Source organism: Raphanus sativus, chromosome 6 (genome assembly GCF_000801105.2).
Source record: "Raphanus sativus cultivar WK10039 chromosome 6, ASM80110v3, whole genome shotgun sequence".
Taxonomy (NCBI): domain Eukaryota; kingdom Viridiplantae; phylum Streptophyta; class Magnoliopsida; order Brassicales; family Brassicaceae; genus Raphanus; species Raphanus sativus.
This window is the reverse complement of record NC_079516.1, coordinates 37,720,455-37,737,177: the sequence shown is the minus strand read 5'-3', so window position 1 is coordinate 37,737,177 and position 16,723 is coordinate 37,720,455. Positions and strand designations below refer to the sequence as shown.

At 41.3% G+C, this 16,723-nt stretch overlaps 2 protein-coding genes across 2 annotated transcripts; both read left to right on the top strand.

Moving 5' to 3' along the window:
* Positions 1-4,880: 4,880 nt before the first annotated feature.
* On the top strand, positions 4,881-11,105 carry LOC108812122 (nuclear pore complex protein NUP155). The gene is made up of 13 exons (XM_018584291.2): positions 4,881-5,349; positions 5,438-5,607; positions 5,678-5,804; positions 5,882-6,144; positions 6,298-7,915; positions 7,987-8,199; positions 8,288-8,535; positions 8,641-9,004; positions 9,159-9,355; positions 9,462-9,810; positions 9,916-10,134; positions 10,231-10,559; positions 10,712-11,105. Exons 1-13 carry the CDS (start codon positions 5,185-5,187, stop codon positions 10,818-10,820), a joined length of 4,371 nt encoding a protein of 1,456 aa, XP_018439793.1. The 5' UTR covers positions 4,881-5,184; the 3' UTR covers positions 10,821-11,105.
* A 1,208-nt stretch (positions 11,106-12,313) lies between these two features.
* LOC108813533 (phragmoplastin DRP1C) lies at positions 12,314-16,133 on the top strand. Its single transcript, XM_018586115.2, has 16 exons — positions 12,314-12,621; positions 12,713-12,776; positions 12,854-12,961; positions 13,030-13,131; positions 13,226-13,276; positions 13,345-13,406; positions 13,582-13,672; positions 13,763-13,827; positions 13,912-14,106; positions 14,191-14,310; positions 14,390-14,460; positions 14,771-14,996; positions 15,073-15,123; positions 15,224-15,464; positions 15,543-15,682; positions 15,775-16,133. Exons 1-16 carry the CDS (start codon positions 12,490-12,492, stop codon positions 15,898-15,900), a joined length of 1,845 nt encoding a protein of 614 aa, XP_018441617.1. The 5' UTR covers positions 12,314-12,489; the 3' UTR covers positions 15,901-16,133.
* The last annotated feature ends 590 nt before the right edge of the window (positions 16,134-16,723 follow it).

Here is a 16,723-nt window from a genome sequence, read left to right as displayed (position 1 = left end):
GCCAAGGTTCAGATACTTACAGACCACAAGAGTCTGAAGTATATCTTCACTCAGCCTGAGTTGAACTTAAGGCAAAGAAGGTGGATGGAGTTTGTGGCAGATTATGATCTGGACATAACTTACTATCCAGGGAAGGCCAACTTAGTGGCTGATGCTTTGAGCCAGAGAAGGGCTGAGGTTTCAGCTGAGAAGGAGGCTGATATATTGGAAGGGATGGTCCGGTCACTCAACCTTAACACACTGGCTAGTGCTGATGAGCCATTGGGGTTGGAGGCAGTGGATCAGGCCGATCTCCTTACCAGGATTTGTGCAGTTCAGAAGCTGGATGTGAACCTTCAAAAGGTTGCTCTCAATGACAAGACTGAGTACCAAACCACAAGCAATGGTACCATCTTGGTTAATGGGAGGATAAGTGTTCCTAACAATAAGGAACTCAAGGAAGAGATTATGAGGCAAGCTCATAGATCTAAGTTCTCAGTACATCCTGGACTGAACAAGATGTACAGAGATTTGAAGAGGTATTACCATTGGGTGCGCATGAAGACTGATGTGGCCGAGTGGGTGGCAAAGTGTCCCATTTGCCAATTGGTCAAGGCGGAGCACCAAGTACCCAGTGGACTACTCCAAAGCTTACCCATTCCAGAATGGAAGTGGGATCACATTACCATGGATTTTGTGACTGGTTTCCCTATGACCAGAAACAAGAAGGATGCTGTCTGGGTGGTGGTCGATAGGCTAACCAAGTCGGCCCACTTCTTGGCAATCAAGAAGGGGGATGGTGTGGATGAGATTGTGCAGATTTACATCAATGAAATAGTGAGGTTTCATGGTGTACCTGCAAACATTGTGTCGGATAGAGATCTGAAGTTCACATCTTACTTTTGGCAAGCTTTCCAAAAGGCCTTAGGCACAAGAGTGCACATGAGCACAGCTTATCATCCTCAGACTGATGGTCAGTCAGAGAGGACAATCCAGACGTTGGAGGACATGCCAAGGGCTTGTGTGTTGGACTGGGGAGAGACCTGGGAGAAGCACTTGCCTTTGGTAGAGTTTGCTTACAACAATAGCTTTCATACAAGCATTGGTATGTCACCATATGAGGCTTTGTATGGGCGGCCATGCAGGACACCATTATGCTGGACCCAAGTTGGGTAGCGCAGCATGATTGGTCCTGAGATTGTGGAGGAGACCACAGAGAAGATAAAGTTTGTCAAAGAAAAGATGAAAGAGGCTCAGGATAGACAAAAGAGCTATGCGGACAAGAGGAGGAAGCGTCTTGATTTTGAGGTTGGTGACCTAGTGTATCTCAAGATGATTACCTTCAGAGGCAGGACCAGATTTTCTGGAAGAAGGAAACTGGATCCTAGGTACTTGGGTCCATTCAGGATCACAGAGAGGGTGGGCGCAGTGGCATACAAGTTGGATTTGCCATCAGCAATGGATGCATATCACAATGTGTTCCATGTGTCCCAACTAAGGAAGTGCCTATCCGAACAGGATGTGGTGTTGCCTGAGATTCCCAAAGATCTTGGTAAGAACCTAACCTTAGAGACAAGGCCGGTTCGAATCATAGATAGGGCAGAGAAGGCAACAAGGAAGAAGACAGTACCTATGATCAAGGTAGTGTGGGAGAGTAATGGCAAGGACATTATCACTTGGGAAACCGAGGCAAGAATGAAGGCTGAGTATCCTGAGTGGTATGATCAGTATGTTAGGGAAGATGCACTTGGTCTGGATTCGAGGACGAATCCCTATCAAGTGGGGGAGACTTGTCATGTCCCCGGTCCTAGATAGGATCGTCCGGATGGACCATGGTGCGAGGTGATGCACCAAATCAGGTCTAATGACCTAAGACAAGGCGTATCATGGTCCGGGAAGTGGGTTAAGGGTATCAGGAGGCTGAAACTTAACCAAGGCAAGAAAGGTTCAAGCTCAAGAGAGCTGGACAAGTGTTTAGGCAGCTGTCCTAAGGGTGGAGCAAGCTAAGGCAGCTAGGTGAAGTGTGGGGAAGCTCACAGTAGCTCCCAAGAGTTCTGGTTAGCTCCAGTAGCTGGAGTGGTAGCTCACTCAGCTGGAGACACTAGTGGTTAGCTCATCTCAGCTTGGAGGAGTGTTAGGAGTTGAGATGGTGTGACCGGACCATGGGCGGTTATGGTCCGGTGGGATGGTGGTGCGTTCCGGTGAGGCCAAGTGAGCTGGTGGTGCAGCTAAACACTTGGTCAGATGCTAGCTGATGATGATCGATGAAGGGAAGCAGTTGGGAAGCGGTTGAGAGGCGGTTGGACCGAAGGGATGCGTTGATTCCCACATGTGTCGATTCGGCCAATCCTTGCACCCGTTCGCCCAAAAGCAGTTGGCGGACCCTTCCTCTATAAATAGAGGGCTCTGGTCATCGATTTAATCATCAGACAAAAGAGGGGAAACTCTGCCAAAATTGCCAGAGAATCCAAGAGAGAAAGAGACCGGCGGTTTGCTTGTTTGGCCGTGTGAGTGTGGTGTGATTTGTTCTTGACCGGCGACCAAGGAAGAGTTGCAGGAAGGAACCGTGTGAAGATGGATACAAGAGGAACCAAGAAGGCTAGTGGGAAGGACCAGAACCCATCGTCGGCCACTCCTAAGGTTAGTGATGCTAACCATTTACCATCGTCATGATCCATGGGTCCGGATGGATGGTCCGCATGGACCAAGTGATGTTGGTTGCATCCGTTCTTCCTTCTCTGTCATTCTATCTCTTTTATTATATATTCTGATGTTGTTCATGAGTTTAGACTTATGGTCAGGCCGCTAAGACATGGATTGGTCAGTGTAATCTCTCCATGGCCTTGGTTGGGCATGTAAGGTTGGATCTCCTACTTTCGGTTGAGGTTTGGGGATTCCGACTTCATATATCCCTTAATTGGGATTTATCATGAATTATCATGATGAAAGGATAATTTTATATCACTGATTTAGAGGTGGTCAGTTATGGCCATGGGGGCTGTTCTAGGTTGAGATCGGTATGATCCGGACCTGTTCTGAGAAATCTGACTTGACCATTCTCTTAGTTGTGAATTATCATGATTTATCATTGATTTTATTTAGTTTTTGGAGACCTATCCGAGTGGGTCAAGTATTGGGACATAAACTAGTTCTAAGGGACTTAACCATGCATTGCTAGACTTGTTGCTAGGATATCGGTTTGATTGTGTATTTGATGGGATTTATATGATTGCAGGATCTGGTCAGGATCGTGGGAAAGCCAAGGAGCTGTGAAGACTCAAGCCAAGGATGGATGTGTGATGTGTGTTTAGATAGTATGGAACTTATGATAGCCTATTGTGCAAACTGATTGATATTACTACATTGTATGGATCACATGGTTTATATTAATAAAATAAATGTTTATCTTAGCTTCCGCATTGCTTATGAATTATATATGAACCTCAGATCTCTTGAAAATGACTTAGAATTATTTGGACATAAACCGGCCAATTGCACTTAGATTATTAGGTTAAGGCCGCGGATCAGCTGGATCTTGAAATTCAGGTTCGGGTCTTACAGAATAGTTCATATTAATGAAATTAAAAAATGGTTTAATAATAGTGGAGGTAGTGTTTATTCTAAAGTCAACCCAAACCTTCTATAAACTAAACTCAAAATACTAGTCACTAAATTCTTAAAAGAAAATATAAACCTTAATCCAAATATCAAATATGCACATAGTACATAATATGAACCATTATCAAAATATAATAGTAACAAACGAAATAATATAGTACATATTAATGTTCAAATATTGAAATGTCTTGATTGTAGGGAATGAGATAATGTTTACCCTAAAGTCAATCCAAACCTTCCATAAACTAAACCCAAAACACTAATCACTAAACCCTAAAATGAAATATAAACCCTAATCCAAATATCAAAATATGCACATAGTATATAATATGAAACATTATCAAAATAGAATAGTAACAAACAAAATAACATAGTATATATTAATTTTTAAATTTTAAAATGTCTATGATTGCAAAGAATGAGGTCATGCTTACCCAGAATTAACTCAAATCTTCTGTTAAACTATATCCAAAACACTAACCACTAAACCATAAAAGAAAATATAAACCCTAATCTAAATATCAGAATATACACATAGTGCATAATATAAAATACTATCAAAATAGAATAGTAATAAACGAAATAGCATAGTACATGTTATTCAAATAGCATAGTACAACCGAAAACTTACATGACAAATGAGGGCGACTTAACCGTAATGCCATCACGATCTATAGATTTCAGAAGCAGAAACGACATATGTAATAGAGATTATGGATCTGGGTTGGTAGTATGGCTATGTCGATGGTAGTTCAATGATGAATGTGAATATGAATGAGATGATAATAATTATGAAAAAATGAGATATTGATTATAGAAAAATGTATTGACTAAAGACAAAATAAATACAAAACACAGAGTAGAGTTGGTGATGAGAGTGGCAGAGGATAAAGCGGTGGAGATAAAAGAAGAATGGTGGTAGATGATAATCAAAGAAAAAGAAGAAGAAAATATATTTTCTCTTTCATTAACCGGTAAACAAAGGGTAATATAATATATATTTCATAAATAATGGAGATATTTCTTTTTGGTTATATAGTTAATTATGAATTGTTTTGTGGCTATTCAGCCTTATTTCCTTTAAAAATAATAGCATTGTTATAATTAGTTTTTTTGTCATAACATAATAAAAAAGCAAGCTAGATATTTAAAAATTGATAGTAATAAAAAGAAATTTTACATAGTTCGGGTATTTCACGTGATTTGTAAGCTGATTAAGTTAGCTTTCAAAAAGGAAAAAAAAGAAGAAATTGAGTCGATACATGAAACAACAAAAAGTTCGACCCAAGAAACTAGCCGGGGGAAAAGGAAAGACGAGTTTGTTTTACTTTTTTCACCGAGGAGAAAGAGAAACCCCTTCTCTCTCTCTCTTTTTTTTTTTTTTTTTCGTTGCGGCGGCTCCTTCTCCGGAGGAAGTCGGGCTTCTTCACTCCGATACTTGAAGCAAAAAGTTCGAACCTTTCTCTTGTTCCTGCTCATCTATTTTGTCTCGCGAGGGAGCTAAAAAAATCGATCTAGGGTTTTGGTTTTCTCGCTCCCAGGAACCCCCACTAGGGTTTATCTGTTTCATTACCTCCGATTAGAAAGATGTCGTCGCAAGAGGAGGAGGAGATTGTTATGAGGGACGTGACGAACGCGGGACTCTGCATCGGTGACCGCATTGGCCGAGAAGCCGCATCTCAGCTCGATCTAGAAGAAGCTCTCGAAGCTTCCAGATACGCTAGTCATCCTTACTCTACTCATCCCAGAGAGGTTTAGCTTCATATATACATTTGCTTAGTTGAATTTGAGCAATTACAATCGAAAAGGTTTCTCCTTTTTTATTTTTTTTTGGCTGCAGTGGCCACCGTTGATCGAGGTGGGTGATACTTGGGAGTTGCCTTCTGTGCTTATTGAGAGGTATAATACAGCAGGCGGTGAAGGCACGGCTTTATGTGGCATCTTTCCAGAGATTCGACGGGCTTGGGCCTCCGTTGATAACTCTCTCTTTCTCTGGCGTTTCGATTCAAGGTAAAAGTTGCCTTTTTTTTTTTAGTTACAGGGGAAGTTCAGAGCTTGAGATGTTGCTTTTGTCAATTAGGGATGGGCAATGTCCTGAGTATACCGGGGAGGACCAGGCTATTTGCGCGGTTGGTTTAACCAAATGTAGACCTGGTGTTTTTGTTGAAGCTATTCAGTATCTTTTGGTGTTGGCTACTCCTGCTGAGGTGAAGCTATTCAGTTTTCGTTCTTTAGTTTTTTTGTTTTTTTTTGTCTATAATTTTTTTCTGTGCTTCTTCATCAGTTGGTGCTTGTTGGAGTTTGCTGCACTCAAGGACCTGATGGTAGAGATCCATACGCTGAAATTTCAGTACAGCCTCTTCCTGACTATACAATATCATCCGATGGAGTAGCAATGACATGCGTTACATGTACTAGTAAAGGGCGCATTTTCATGGCTGGACGTGATGGGCACATATATGAGCTTCTATATACTACTGGCTCGGGCTGGAATAAACGTTGTCGTAAAGTCTGCCTTACTGCTGGTGTTGGTAGTATGATCTCGAGGTACTCTTATTCTCTTCCTTTTTAAACCTTCTTTCTCTTCTTGATATCTGATTCTGGAATGTGGGACAAAAGCAAGCTTCTAGCAATCCGTTTAGCATCTAGAACTCATTGTCCTTTCTGATCCTTCTTAAAACATTTTATCTTCAATTATAGGTGGGTTGTGCCAAATGTATTTAAGTTTGGAGCTGTAGATCCTGTTGTAGAGATGGTTGTTGATAATGAAAGGCAAATCTTATATGCCCGCACTGAAGAGATGAAACTTCAAGCGTATGTTTTTGGGCCGAACGGGGAAGGCCCTCTCAAAATGGTTGCAGAAGAAAGGAATATGTTAAACCAGAAGGATGTGAGCCAAGGAAATCGACAGTCAACAGCGGCAGGTCGATCTAACAAGCCAACCATAGTCAGCATTTCACCATTGTCCATGCTAGAGTCCAAGTGGTTGCACCTTGTTGCTTCCTTATCAGATGGTAGGAGGATGTATCTCTCCACCTCGTCAAGTGGAAGTAGTTTCAGCGGGTTCAGCAACCACCGCCAGTCTCCAAACTGTTTAAAAGTCATTTCCACTAGGCCATCTCCTCCATTGGGGGCTGGTGTTGGGCTTGGTTCTGGAGCTGCATCTCTTGCTGGTAGAACTCAGACTGAGGATCTCTCCATGAAGGTTGAAACAGCGTATTATTCTGTTGGAACCCTTGTCCTTTCAGATTCATCTCCACCTGCTATGTCTTCTCTTATGGTCGTTAGCAGAGATTCAAGTGTTCGATCTCAGGTCGGCGGCACTTCAGGGTCAAGTTCAAGGAGTTCTCGGGCATTACGCGAAGTTGTGTCCTCTCTGCCCATTGAAGGCCGTATGCTTTTTGTAGCAGATGTGCCCCCCTCTCCCGATACTGTTGCGACGGTTCAATCTTTATATTCAGAACTTGAATACTGTGGAGTTGAAGTCTCGGGAGAGTCTTATGAAAAGGCGTGTGGAAAACTCTGGGCCAGAGGTGATCTTTCAACCCAGCATATTTTGCCAAGAAGAAAGATAGTCGTTTTTACCACCATGGGTATGATGGAACTGATCTTTAATAGACCTGTTGATATATTGAGAAGACTTCTAGAATCCAACTCTCCAAGGTCCCTTTTGGAAGATTTTTTCACTCGCTTTGGAGCAGGTGAAGCCGCTGCGATGTGCTTGATGTTGGCTGCCCGGATAATAAATTTTGAAGATTTAATTAGTAACATTGTTGCCGATAAAGCAGCTGAGGCTTTTGAGGATCCTAGACTCGTAGGAATGCCACAATTTGATGCCAGTAGTGGGTTGTCAAACACTAGAACAGCAACTGGAGGTTTCAGCATGGGCCAAGTTGTTCAAGAAGCCGAGCCAATATTCTCAGGCGCTCACGATGGGCTCTGCCTTTGTACTTCAAGACTACTTTTTCCCATATGGGAGCTTTCTGTAATGACTAAAAAAGTCAGTTCTGATGCCATGTCTGCGGATGGACTGGTGATTTGTCGTCTTTCTACTAGTGCTATGCATGTGCTGGAAAGCAAGATTCGATCGTTGGAGAGATTCTTAAGATCTAGAAGGAACCAGAGAAGGGGGCTTTATGGATATGTTGCGGGGTTAGGAGGTGTAACTGGCTCTATTTTGTATGGTACTGGCTCAGAGTTGGGAGCTACTGAAAGGAATATGGTTAGGAACTTGTTTGGAGCATATTCTAATGGAGGAGAGTCAGCAAATAAAAGACAACGCTTGCCATATAGTCCTGCTGAATTGGCTGCCACGGAGGTAAAATTTGACACTTTCTCTCTTCAGGTGGTCCGTTTAGGAAGTGATTAATTAGTCTTTCCCTCCTGCAGGTGAGGGCGATGGAGTGTATTAGGCAGTTGCTTCTCAGATCTGCGGAAGCCCTTTTCCTACTCCAACTTCTTTCTCAACATCATGTTGCCAGATTAGTCCAGGGGCTTGACGCAAACTTAAAGCAAGCTTTGGTCCAGTTGACGTTCCATCAGCTAGTGTGTTCTGAAGAGGGTGACCAAATTGCAACAAGACTCATATCTGCCGTGATGGAGGTACCTCAGTTTGTAACAATACATCAAGTGTCCTCTTACTAACTGTTTTGAATGTCTTAACTTTAATCTGCTACGATTTGTGCCCCAGTATTATACTGGCTTAGATGGCAGGGGAACAGTTGATGATATAAGTGGGAGACTACGTGAAGGTTGCCCAAGTTACTTCAAGGAGTCTGATTACAAATTCTTTTTAGCTGTTGAACGCCTTGAAAGAGCTGCGTTAGCTTTAGATACTGAGGAGAAAGAGAATGTTGCTAGAGAGGCGTTCAGTTTCTTGAGTAAAGTCCCTGGATCTGCAGATCTCAGAACTGTCTGCAAACGTTTTGAAGAATTGAGGTTAGTTTTTTCATTCTCTACACAATTCGTTGGTTAGCTTTTTATTCTTAATGACAGTCAAAAAGAAGTTGAATCCTTTATACTCTTCTGAATAATTTTCTACAGGTTCTATGAAGCTGTTGTCTGCTTGCCTTTGCAGAAGGCCCAAGCCCTTGATCCTGACGGCGACGCTTTCAATGACCAGATTGATACTTCTATTAGGGAGCATGCTCTTGCCCAGCGGAAACAATGCTACGAAATTATCGCCAATGCCTTGCGATCTCTAGTTGGTTCCATGCTAGAGGAGGCTTTACGTAGACAATATATATCTCAAATCGTTCATCTTGGTGTGCAATCAACTGACAGAGCATTCAGGGAGTACCTATACACGGCCATGATAGAACTGGGTCTTGAAAACGAGCTGCTAGAGTATGGAGGTCCAGATTTGGTACCTTTTCTCAAGAATGCTGGTAGTCATTCTTCATCAGAGGTTAGTCCTTTAAACTATTTTCAATCTTGTGCTGTCAGGATTTCTGTATGGTACCATTAGCCGAAAACTAGGAACTTAGTCTGCTTCCAACTGCAAAACGAAAACAAATCAGGTTTAGCTTTCGAGGAATTATTCATTTCTCCTTGTGCCATAGGTCGGTGCCGTTTCGTCTGAATCATCTCCGCTGGTTCACTCAGGGACACAGATTTCATCAAGTCAAGCAAAATACTTTGATTTGCTTGCGAAATACTATGTGTCGAAAAGACAGCATGTGCTTGCTGCTCATGTGTTCTTAAGGCTTGCAGAACGACACGCAATTATTTCAGGGGACAGTCCTACTCTTGAACAAAGGTTAGCAATCTGTCTTGAAATTTTCACCAAGTCACAAATTACCTTTGATTCTTTTGCGCTCTCTTCCTTTTCAATCTCTAATGGTTTGCTGGCTTTGTGAACTTAGGCGACAATACCTAAGCCACGCAGTTTTACAGGCCAAGAATGCAAGTAATAGTGATGGTTTAGTAGGTTCTGCTCACGGTGCTTCTGACAGTGGGTTGCTTGATCTGCTTGAAGGAAAACTCGCAGTTCTCCAGTTCCAAATAAAGATCAGAGACAAACTTGAATCTATTGCTTCCAGTTTCGAGTCCTCTGTTGCCATGCAGGACTCTTACCAGAATGAACCAGTACTTGATGGTGATTCTATTGACGATTCCAGCTTAGCAAATGAAAAGGCCTTGGAGCTCTCTTTGGAACTTAAAAACATAACGCAGTTGTATAATGAATATGCTGTCCCATTTGAGCTCTGGGAGGTACTTCCTAAAATTTGATAGATATTCTCGTTTCTGATTAACTGATTTTCTTGAACTAATTATATATTGAATGTTTGGTTTACTGGGTTTCTCTCACATATGCAGATCTGTCTGGAAATGCTCTACTTTGCCAACTATTCTGGTGATGCTGATTCAAGCATCATAAGGGAAACATGGTCTAGACTCATGGAGCAAGCTCTTTCACAAGGCGGAATAGCTGAAGCATGTTCAGTTCTCAAGAGAGTCGGTTCTCATATATATCCTGGCGATGGAGTTGTTTTACCGCTCGATGTTTTGTGCCTTCACCTCGAGAAAGCTGCACTTGTAAGCTCCTCCTACTCGTTACCTTGTTTGATTCTTTTTCATTAAGGTTATGAGCTGAATTTGAATTATAAGTTACTGATAATTTTTTATTTACAGGAGAGAGCAGAGAGGAATGAAATTGTTGGGGATGAAGACATAGCTCGAGCTCTACTAGCCGCCTGCAAAGGCGCAGCTGAACCTGTGCTCAACGCTTATGACCGTTTATTATCCAATGCAGCCATTGTACCATCGCCGAATCTAAGAATCCGGCTCCTTCGTTCGGTTCTGGTGGTGCTACTTGAATGGGCAATGTCTGTGTTGTCAGACAGAATGGGCTCGAGTCCGACCAGGTCTTCTTTGATGATATTAGGTGGCTCGTTTGCGCACGAGAACAAAGCCGTTCGTAACCAAGGGGTTCGTGATAAGATAGCAAACGCAGCAAACAGGTAAGCTTTTGTTTTTCAACTTAAGTAAAGCCTCTTAGGTATTCGGTTTTGTGAAATATATATATGATCGAACTATAACCAACGTTATATATTATATAGTCTTGGGTATATAAGTAAATATAAATAGTATGTGCTTGTGGGATAATGGACAGGTACATGACCGAGGTTAGGAGACTGACGCTACCACCGACGAAGACGGAGAGTGTATACGCAGGTTTCAAAGAACTTGACGAGTCTCTCATTACTCCATTCTCCTTCTGATCCATCATCACTCCTCTTCTTATCATCCAATTTCTTCACCTTATAGGGATTTTGTAACTTTAAATCACTCTTGGGGAAATTTCCCTTTCTTAGTCTTCAGAGAGAATACCAAAAGAGAAAAAAAATAATGATGTAGTTGCTCTCTTAGATTTGAGGCATTGTGTCATTTTTATCATTGTATTATGCAACTGTTGTTGTTATATTGAAACCAAGTTGATATTTCAGAAACAAGTAATGAGGATTCTGTAGATGATTATGGCATACTATTTAAGTATTTGGTAAATTTTTATGGTATATATGTGTGCTAAGACTCAACAGACCTCAACACGATGGATGAGAAGCTCTTTCAAAGAGTTAAATTGCACTCTTGTTAAATGAAATAGTGTATACTTGATTACTTTCCATTTCACACATTTTCTTTCATAGAATCTAAGTCGATTTTGTTGGCAGCTTTTGCTTCCCCTTCTTTGCCTGACCTTTTAGCCTCCTCTCGAGGACAACAACATTAAGACAGTAGCAATAAGAAGAATAAAGTGTTTACGTCAAGTGTTTTAGATATTAAAATTGCAATTTTGTTTTGTCGTTTATAGAAATTAAGTACACTCTTGGATATTTCTGTGCTGCAGATGAACTCGTCTCTTGTGGGAATATGTGTGCGCTACAGTTTAACTTGCACTTATCGAATGGTCAGATCTTGAACCCGTAAACTGTTACTGAAATTTTCTTAGTGAGAATATTATGGGGACCAATCATGTTGGCGAAGAAGGTTGAAACGTTAGCAAAGGCGATGGATGTTGAGGCGAAGAAGATGCGAAGAGAAGTAGCTGTAATGTGGAAAGAAGTTGCTGCCATGCGTGTGGATAAAGGACAAGAAGATAGTCAAAGCATACGCCTCTCCTCCATCACTAATGGATCTTCAAACACTGCTCAAATGCTTTCTGGAAGGTTTCATATCATATACTATGAGCTTTATACAAAGATCATATCCAACAAGTATGTCACTTTGTTTACACATTTTGATCTTTTGCAGAGTGTCTGGACGAATTGGGATGACAAGGAGCACACAACAATAACAAGCTAACTCCCTCCCCTAAGCAATTTAGTCATTAACCGGTTGATCTCTGTTCTTGTACCAGATCGGTGAACCATCTGATTTGAAAGCATGTAAAGGACAAACCGGTTTGGTTAGGTATGAATAACCGGTTTCTTAATTTGTTGTGTTGGTATAGAAGAGGTTGGCTTTTGTATTGTTTAAAATTTTAAGCTTTTAGTGTGTGGTTGTTTGTCCCTTAGTTATGTTACTCAAATATTTTGGTAAGCAAAAAAGAGAGAGATGATCACAACTTAACCGAACAAAACCACATTAATTGAACCGGCACGCGCAATTTCACAAACATGGAATTTAATATTATTTTCACTTTTCGCCCAAAAGTATTCTATATTTGCACGAGTAGGACCTACTTCTTCGCTTTGAAATTGTGTGTTTCCCATTAACGTCCCCTGCTCCATTGCGTCTTTCCCAGATTCGTCGATCTCGCTACCGCGTCGAGATAGCAAACTCACCGGACATTTCAAATCCACCGTCCCGTTAACCTCTTCCAGATCTAACCGTCGGTGCGAAAGTTTCGCTGAATCTTCCGATCCGTTTTCCAGGAAAAGAAAGAAAAAAATGGCGACGATGAAAAGTTTGATAGGTCTGATAAACAAAATCCAGAGGGCTTGCACTGTCCTCGGAGATCACGGCGGCGAAGGAATGTCTCTCTGGGAAGCTCTCCCAACCGTCGCCGTCGTCGGTGGCCAGGTTTTGATCTCTCTCCCTCTAATGCAACATATAGAGATTTTTGTTGTGTATGTTAAAGATCCGATCTCACTTTAATGGTGTTAAAAATCAGAGTTCCGGAAAGTCTTCAGTTCTCGAAAGCGTCGTGGGAAGAGACTTTCTGCCTCGTGGATCTGGTGAATTTTCGTTACTTACACACTATAGCTATTCGTTCCGTTAATGATTTGAGTAACTGTAAGATTGGATTGATCAGGTATCGTTACAAGGAGGCCATTGGTGTTGCAGCTTCACAAGACGGAGGAAGGGACAACCGAGTATGCCGAGTTTCTTCATGCTCCTAGGAAGAAGTTTACTGATTTTGGTAGGTTGGATTGAACTCTACTCTCTCATTGGGGCTTTTCAGCTAACTTCTATTTTTTTTTTTTGCAGCCGCTGTGCGAAAGGAAATAGAGGATGAAACAGATCGTATGACTGGGAAGAGCAAGGCAATCTCAAATATCCCTATTCAGCTCAGCATTTATTCGCCTAATGGTTTGTCCTTATATAGATAATAAACTGACAGTGAATTTCTTATTTTGTTGATTACTAGCAGCAATGAGTTATATATCTTTTTTTCCTTCTGCAGTTGTTAATCTGACGCTCATAGATCTTCCGGGTTTGACCAAGGTTGCTGTAGGTAAGACTTTTTGATAAGTCATATTTCTTGGTTCTTGCTTAAACACTGACATGAATTTACTCTTTTAGAGGGACAACCGGAGAGTATCGTCGCGGACATTGAAAATATGGTCCGCTCTTATGTTGAGAAGGTCAGTCAGTTTTAATCTAAGCTATTGATTTGAAGGTTTTAAAGCTCTTGTCATTGTTGAACTGATGCATGTATTTTTATTATCCTCGCACACATACTATAGTGATTCGGAAGGATTATAATATTCTATCATGTTAACCCTGGAAAGCTTATCCTACGAGCTGTTCTTTCTGCAGCCAAATTGCATCATATTGGCTATTTCTCCAGCTAATCAAGATATTGCTACATCAGACGCTATAAAACTTGCTAAAGAAGTTGATCCTACTGGTACTATCTAATTGTAGTTTCATAGTAACTAGTTACTTTTCACTCTCCACAACATTTTCCAATTTTTTTATTTACTATATTATCCCGTAGGTGAAAGGACTTTTGGAGTGGCAACCAAGCTTGATATCATGGATAAAGGAACAGACTGTCTAGATGTAAGGATCTTTCTTTACTCCTGCAGCTTGGGGTATCTCAGATAAATCAACTACTTTGACACCTCCTCTCGGTATTTTATGAAGGTTCTTGAGGGAAGGGCATACCGTTTGCAACATCCCTGGGTGGGAATTGTGAATCGTTCACAGGCTGATATCAATAAGAGGGTCGATATGATTGCTGCCCGGAGGAAGGAGCGTGAATATTTTGAGACAAGTCCTGAATACGGGCACTTAGCCAGCAGGATGGGATCAGAATATCTAGCAAAACTCTTGTCTCAGGTACCCCTTATGATTTACTAGCTCGGATTTCACCAAATGCATAGTGTTTACCGTCCTCCAACTTGTTCTTTTCCTCTCTGACAGCACTTGGAGACTGTCATCAGGCAGAAAATCCCCAGTATTGTTGCTTTGATCAACAAAAGCATAGATGAGATCAATGCAGAGCTGGATAGGATTGGGAGACCTATTGCCGTAGATTCAGGGGTAAGATCTTAAACTTTGATGTGATCACTATTCGAAGTTGCATCAGAATCGAATGGGTAGTTACCAACTTTTTATTCAGGCCCAGCTTTACACAATTTTGGAACTTTGTCGAGCATTTGATCGTGTCTTTAAGGAGCACTTGGATGGAGGGTAAGTGATTTTGTTATTAATCTTCTTAGTCTTATAGCCCATGAATTATTTTAGTCTGTAATATTACATTACGAATATCAATTTGGAGTTCTATGAATGGTTTGCAAACCGTGGCTTTCCAATAGTTATGCTACCCTAAAATAATTCAGTCCGTACTTGTTTAATTTCTTAGTTTCCAGACGAAGAATGTGCAGATTTACTATAGTTTTTACAGTAGTGACCTTTTCCATGCCACAAACTGCTTCTAACTATTTCACAGTGTAAGTCTGGTGAAGTCGGTTTTCTCATATATATTATGTTGTTTGACCAGACGACCTGGTGGAGACCGGATTTATGGAGTTTTTGACCATCAATTACCAGCAGCCTTAAAGAAACTTCCCTTTGACAGACATCTCTCTACCAAAAATGTTCAGAAGGTTGTCTCAGAAGCAGATGGTTATCAGCCACATCTTATAGCTCCTGAACAAGGATACAGAAGGCTCATTGATGGATCCATTAGCTATTTCAAAGGACCAGCTGAAGCGACTGTCGATGCAGTATGCTTCTGAACCTTTGTTAGACTTATTTTCCAATAAATTGACAGATCTTTGACTCCTGTTTGATATCTCCTAGGTGCATTTTGTATTGAAAGAGCTGGTCAGAAAGTCGATTTCAGAAACAGAGGTGAGAAGAGGCCTTCTGTTGTGAGAACTCCTCTTAGCTCTTTGACGTTCTGTTTCAACCCTAAATTGCCATTGTGTTTTTTTTTTTGCTTCTCTATCAGGAGCTGAAGCGATTCCCAACTCTAGCAAGCGATATAGCAGCTGCAGCAAATGAAGCTCTTGAAAGATTCAGAGACGAAAGCAGGAAAACAGTTCTGCGTCTGGTGGACATGGAATCCAGCTACCTCACTGTTGAGTTCTTCAGGAAGCTTCACCTTGAACCCGAGAAAGAGAAACCAAACCCGAAGAATGCCCCACAGCCAAACGCAGACATATACTCCGATAGTCACTTCAGAAAGATCGGTACGTGTCTCTGTTTCGTTAACCTCACTATGAAGGAGAGACATATCAAATGATATTTTGACTTTGAATACAACTCAGGATCCAACGTGAGTGCATACATAAACATGGTCTGCGACACATTGAGAATCTCTCTTCCAAAAGCTGTTGTTTACTGCCAAGTTAGAGAAGCAAAGAGATCGCTCCTCAACTTCTTCTACGCTCAAGTCGGCAGGAAAGAGGCAAGTACTATGCTAAAAATAGAGAATATCTGAAATCATTTTAAAGAGTGAAAAACACTTTCTAATGATCAATAATAATAAAAATGGTGCAGAAGGAAAAGCTGGGGGCGATGTTGGACGAAGACCCACAGCTGATGGAAAGAAGAGGAACCTTAGCCAAAAGGCTCGAGCTTTACAAACAAGCTAGAGATGACATCGATGCCGTGGCTTGGAAGTAAGGTGTGATCAAAAAGGGTTTCCTAAGAAATATTCTTTATATCTTTAATTGCTTTGCTAGTGTAGGCACTTATGTTGGAAGTTGTAACCTCCAATCCATTGCTGCACACACATACACACTATAACTCGTATTTTCTTCTGCCGCTAATATTTGGTTCCCACTTTTTGGTTTGTATCTTTGATTCTTGAATACTGTTTTAGAACGGTTGAGTCATATTTTGATGAAGTTCGCACTCTTTACATTATTAAGACAAAAGAGGATGATGTGGTCTGTATAACGAAAGAATTTTAGCCGCGGTCTGTATTCTATTCTGAGGGTCTCCACGACTGTGTACTGCCACTTACTGTATACCTGATAACGAAAACCAATCGGAACGCTCATTTTACAAATTATGTACTCTGCAAATGTATCTGTCTTAAAATTGTGGATACTTATTTCAAATGTGGTTTGCATAAGTTTTTTCTAAAGAAGTATATGCAACAGGACAAATCTTCGATGATTTAACTAATGTGCTTGCTTCATTTGAAAAATAGACTAGAAGACAAAAAACTTATATTAAGTAGTACCTAAGATCTGGGAAGTAGGAGTAATAAGTAGGCCTGGGCATTCGGGTCGTCGGGTCGGGTTCGGGCCGGGTCCTTTCGGGTCCGGGTCTTTCGGGTCTACGAGTTTAGGACCCGATAGAGTAATTTCAAATTTTCGGTTCCGGGTCGGTTCGGGTCGTACCGGGTCCGGGTCGGATCGGGTCTTATATAGTTGGACCCATTCGGGTAATTAGAATTTATCGATTCGGTTCTGGGTCGGGTTCGGGTCGGGTTCGGTTC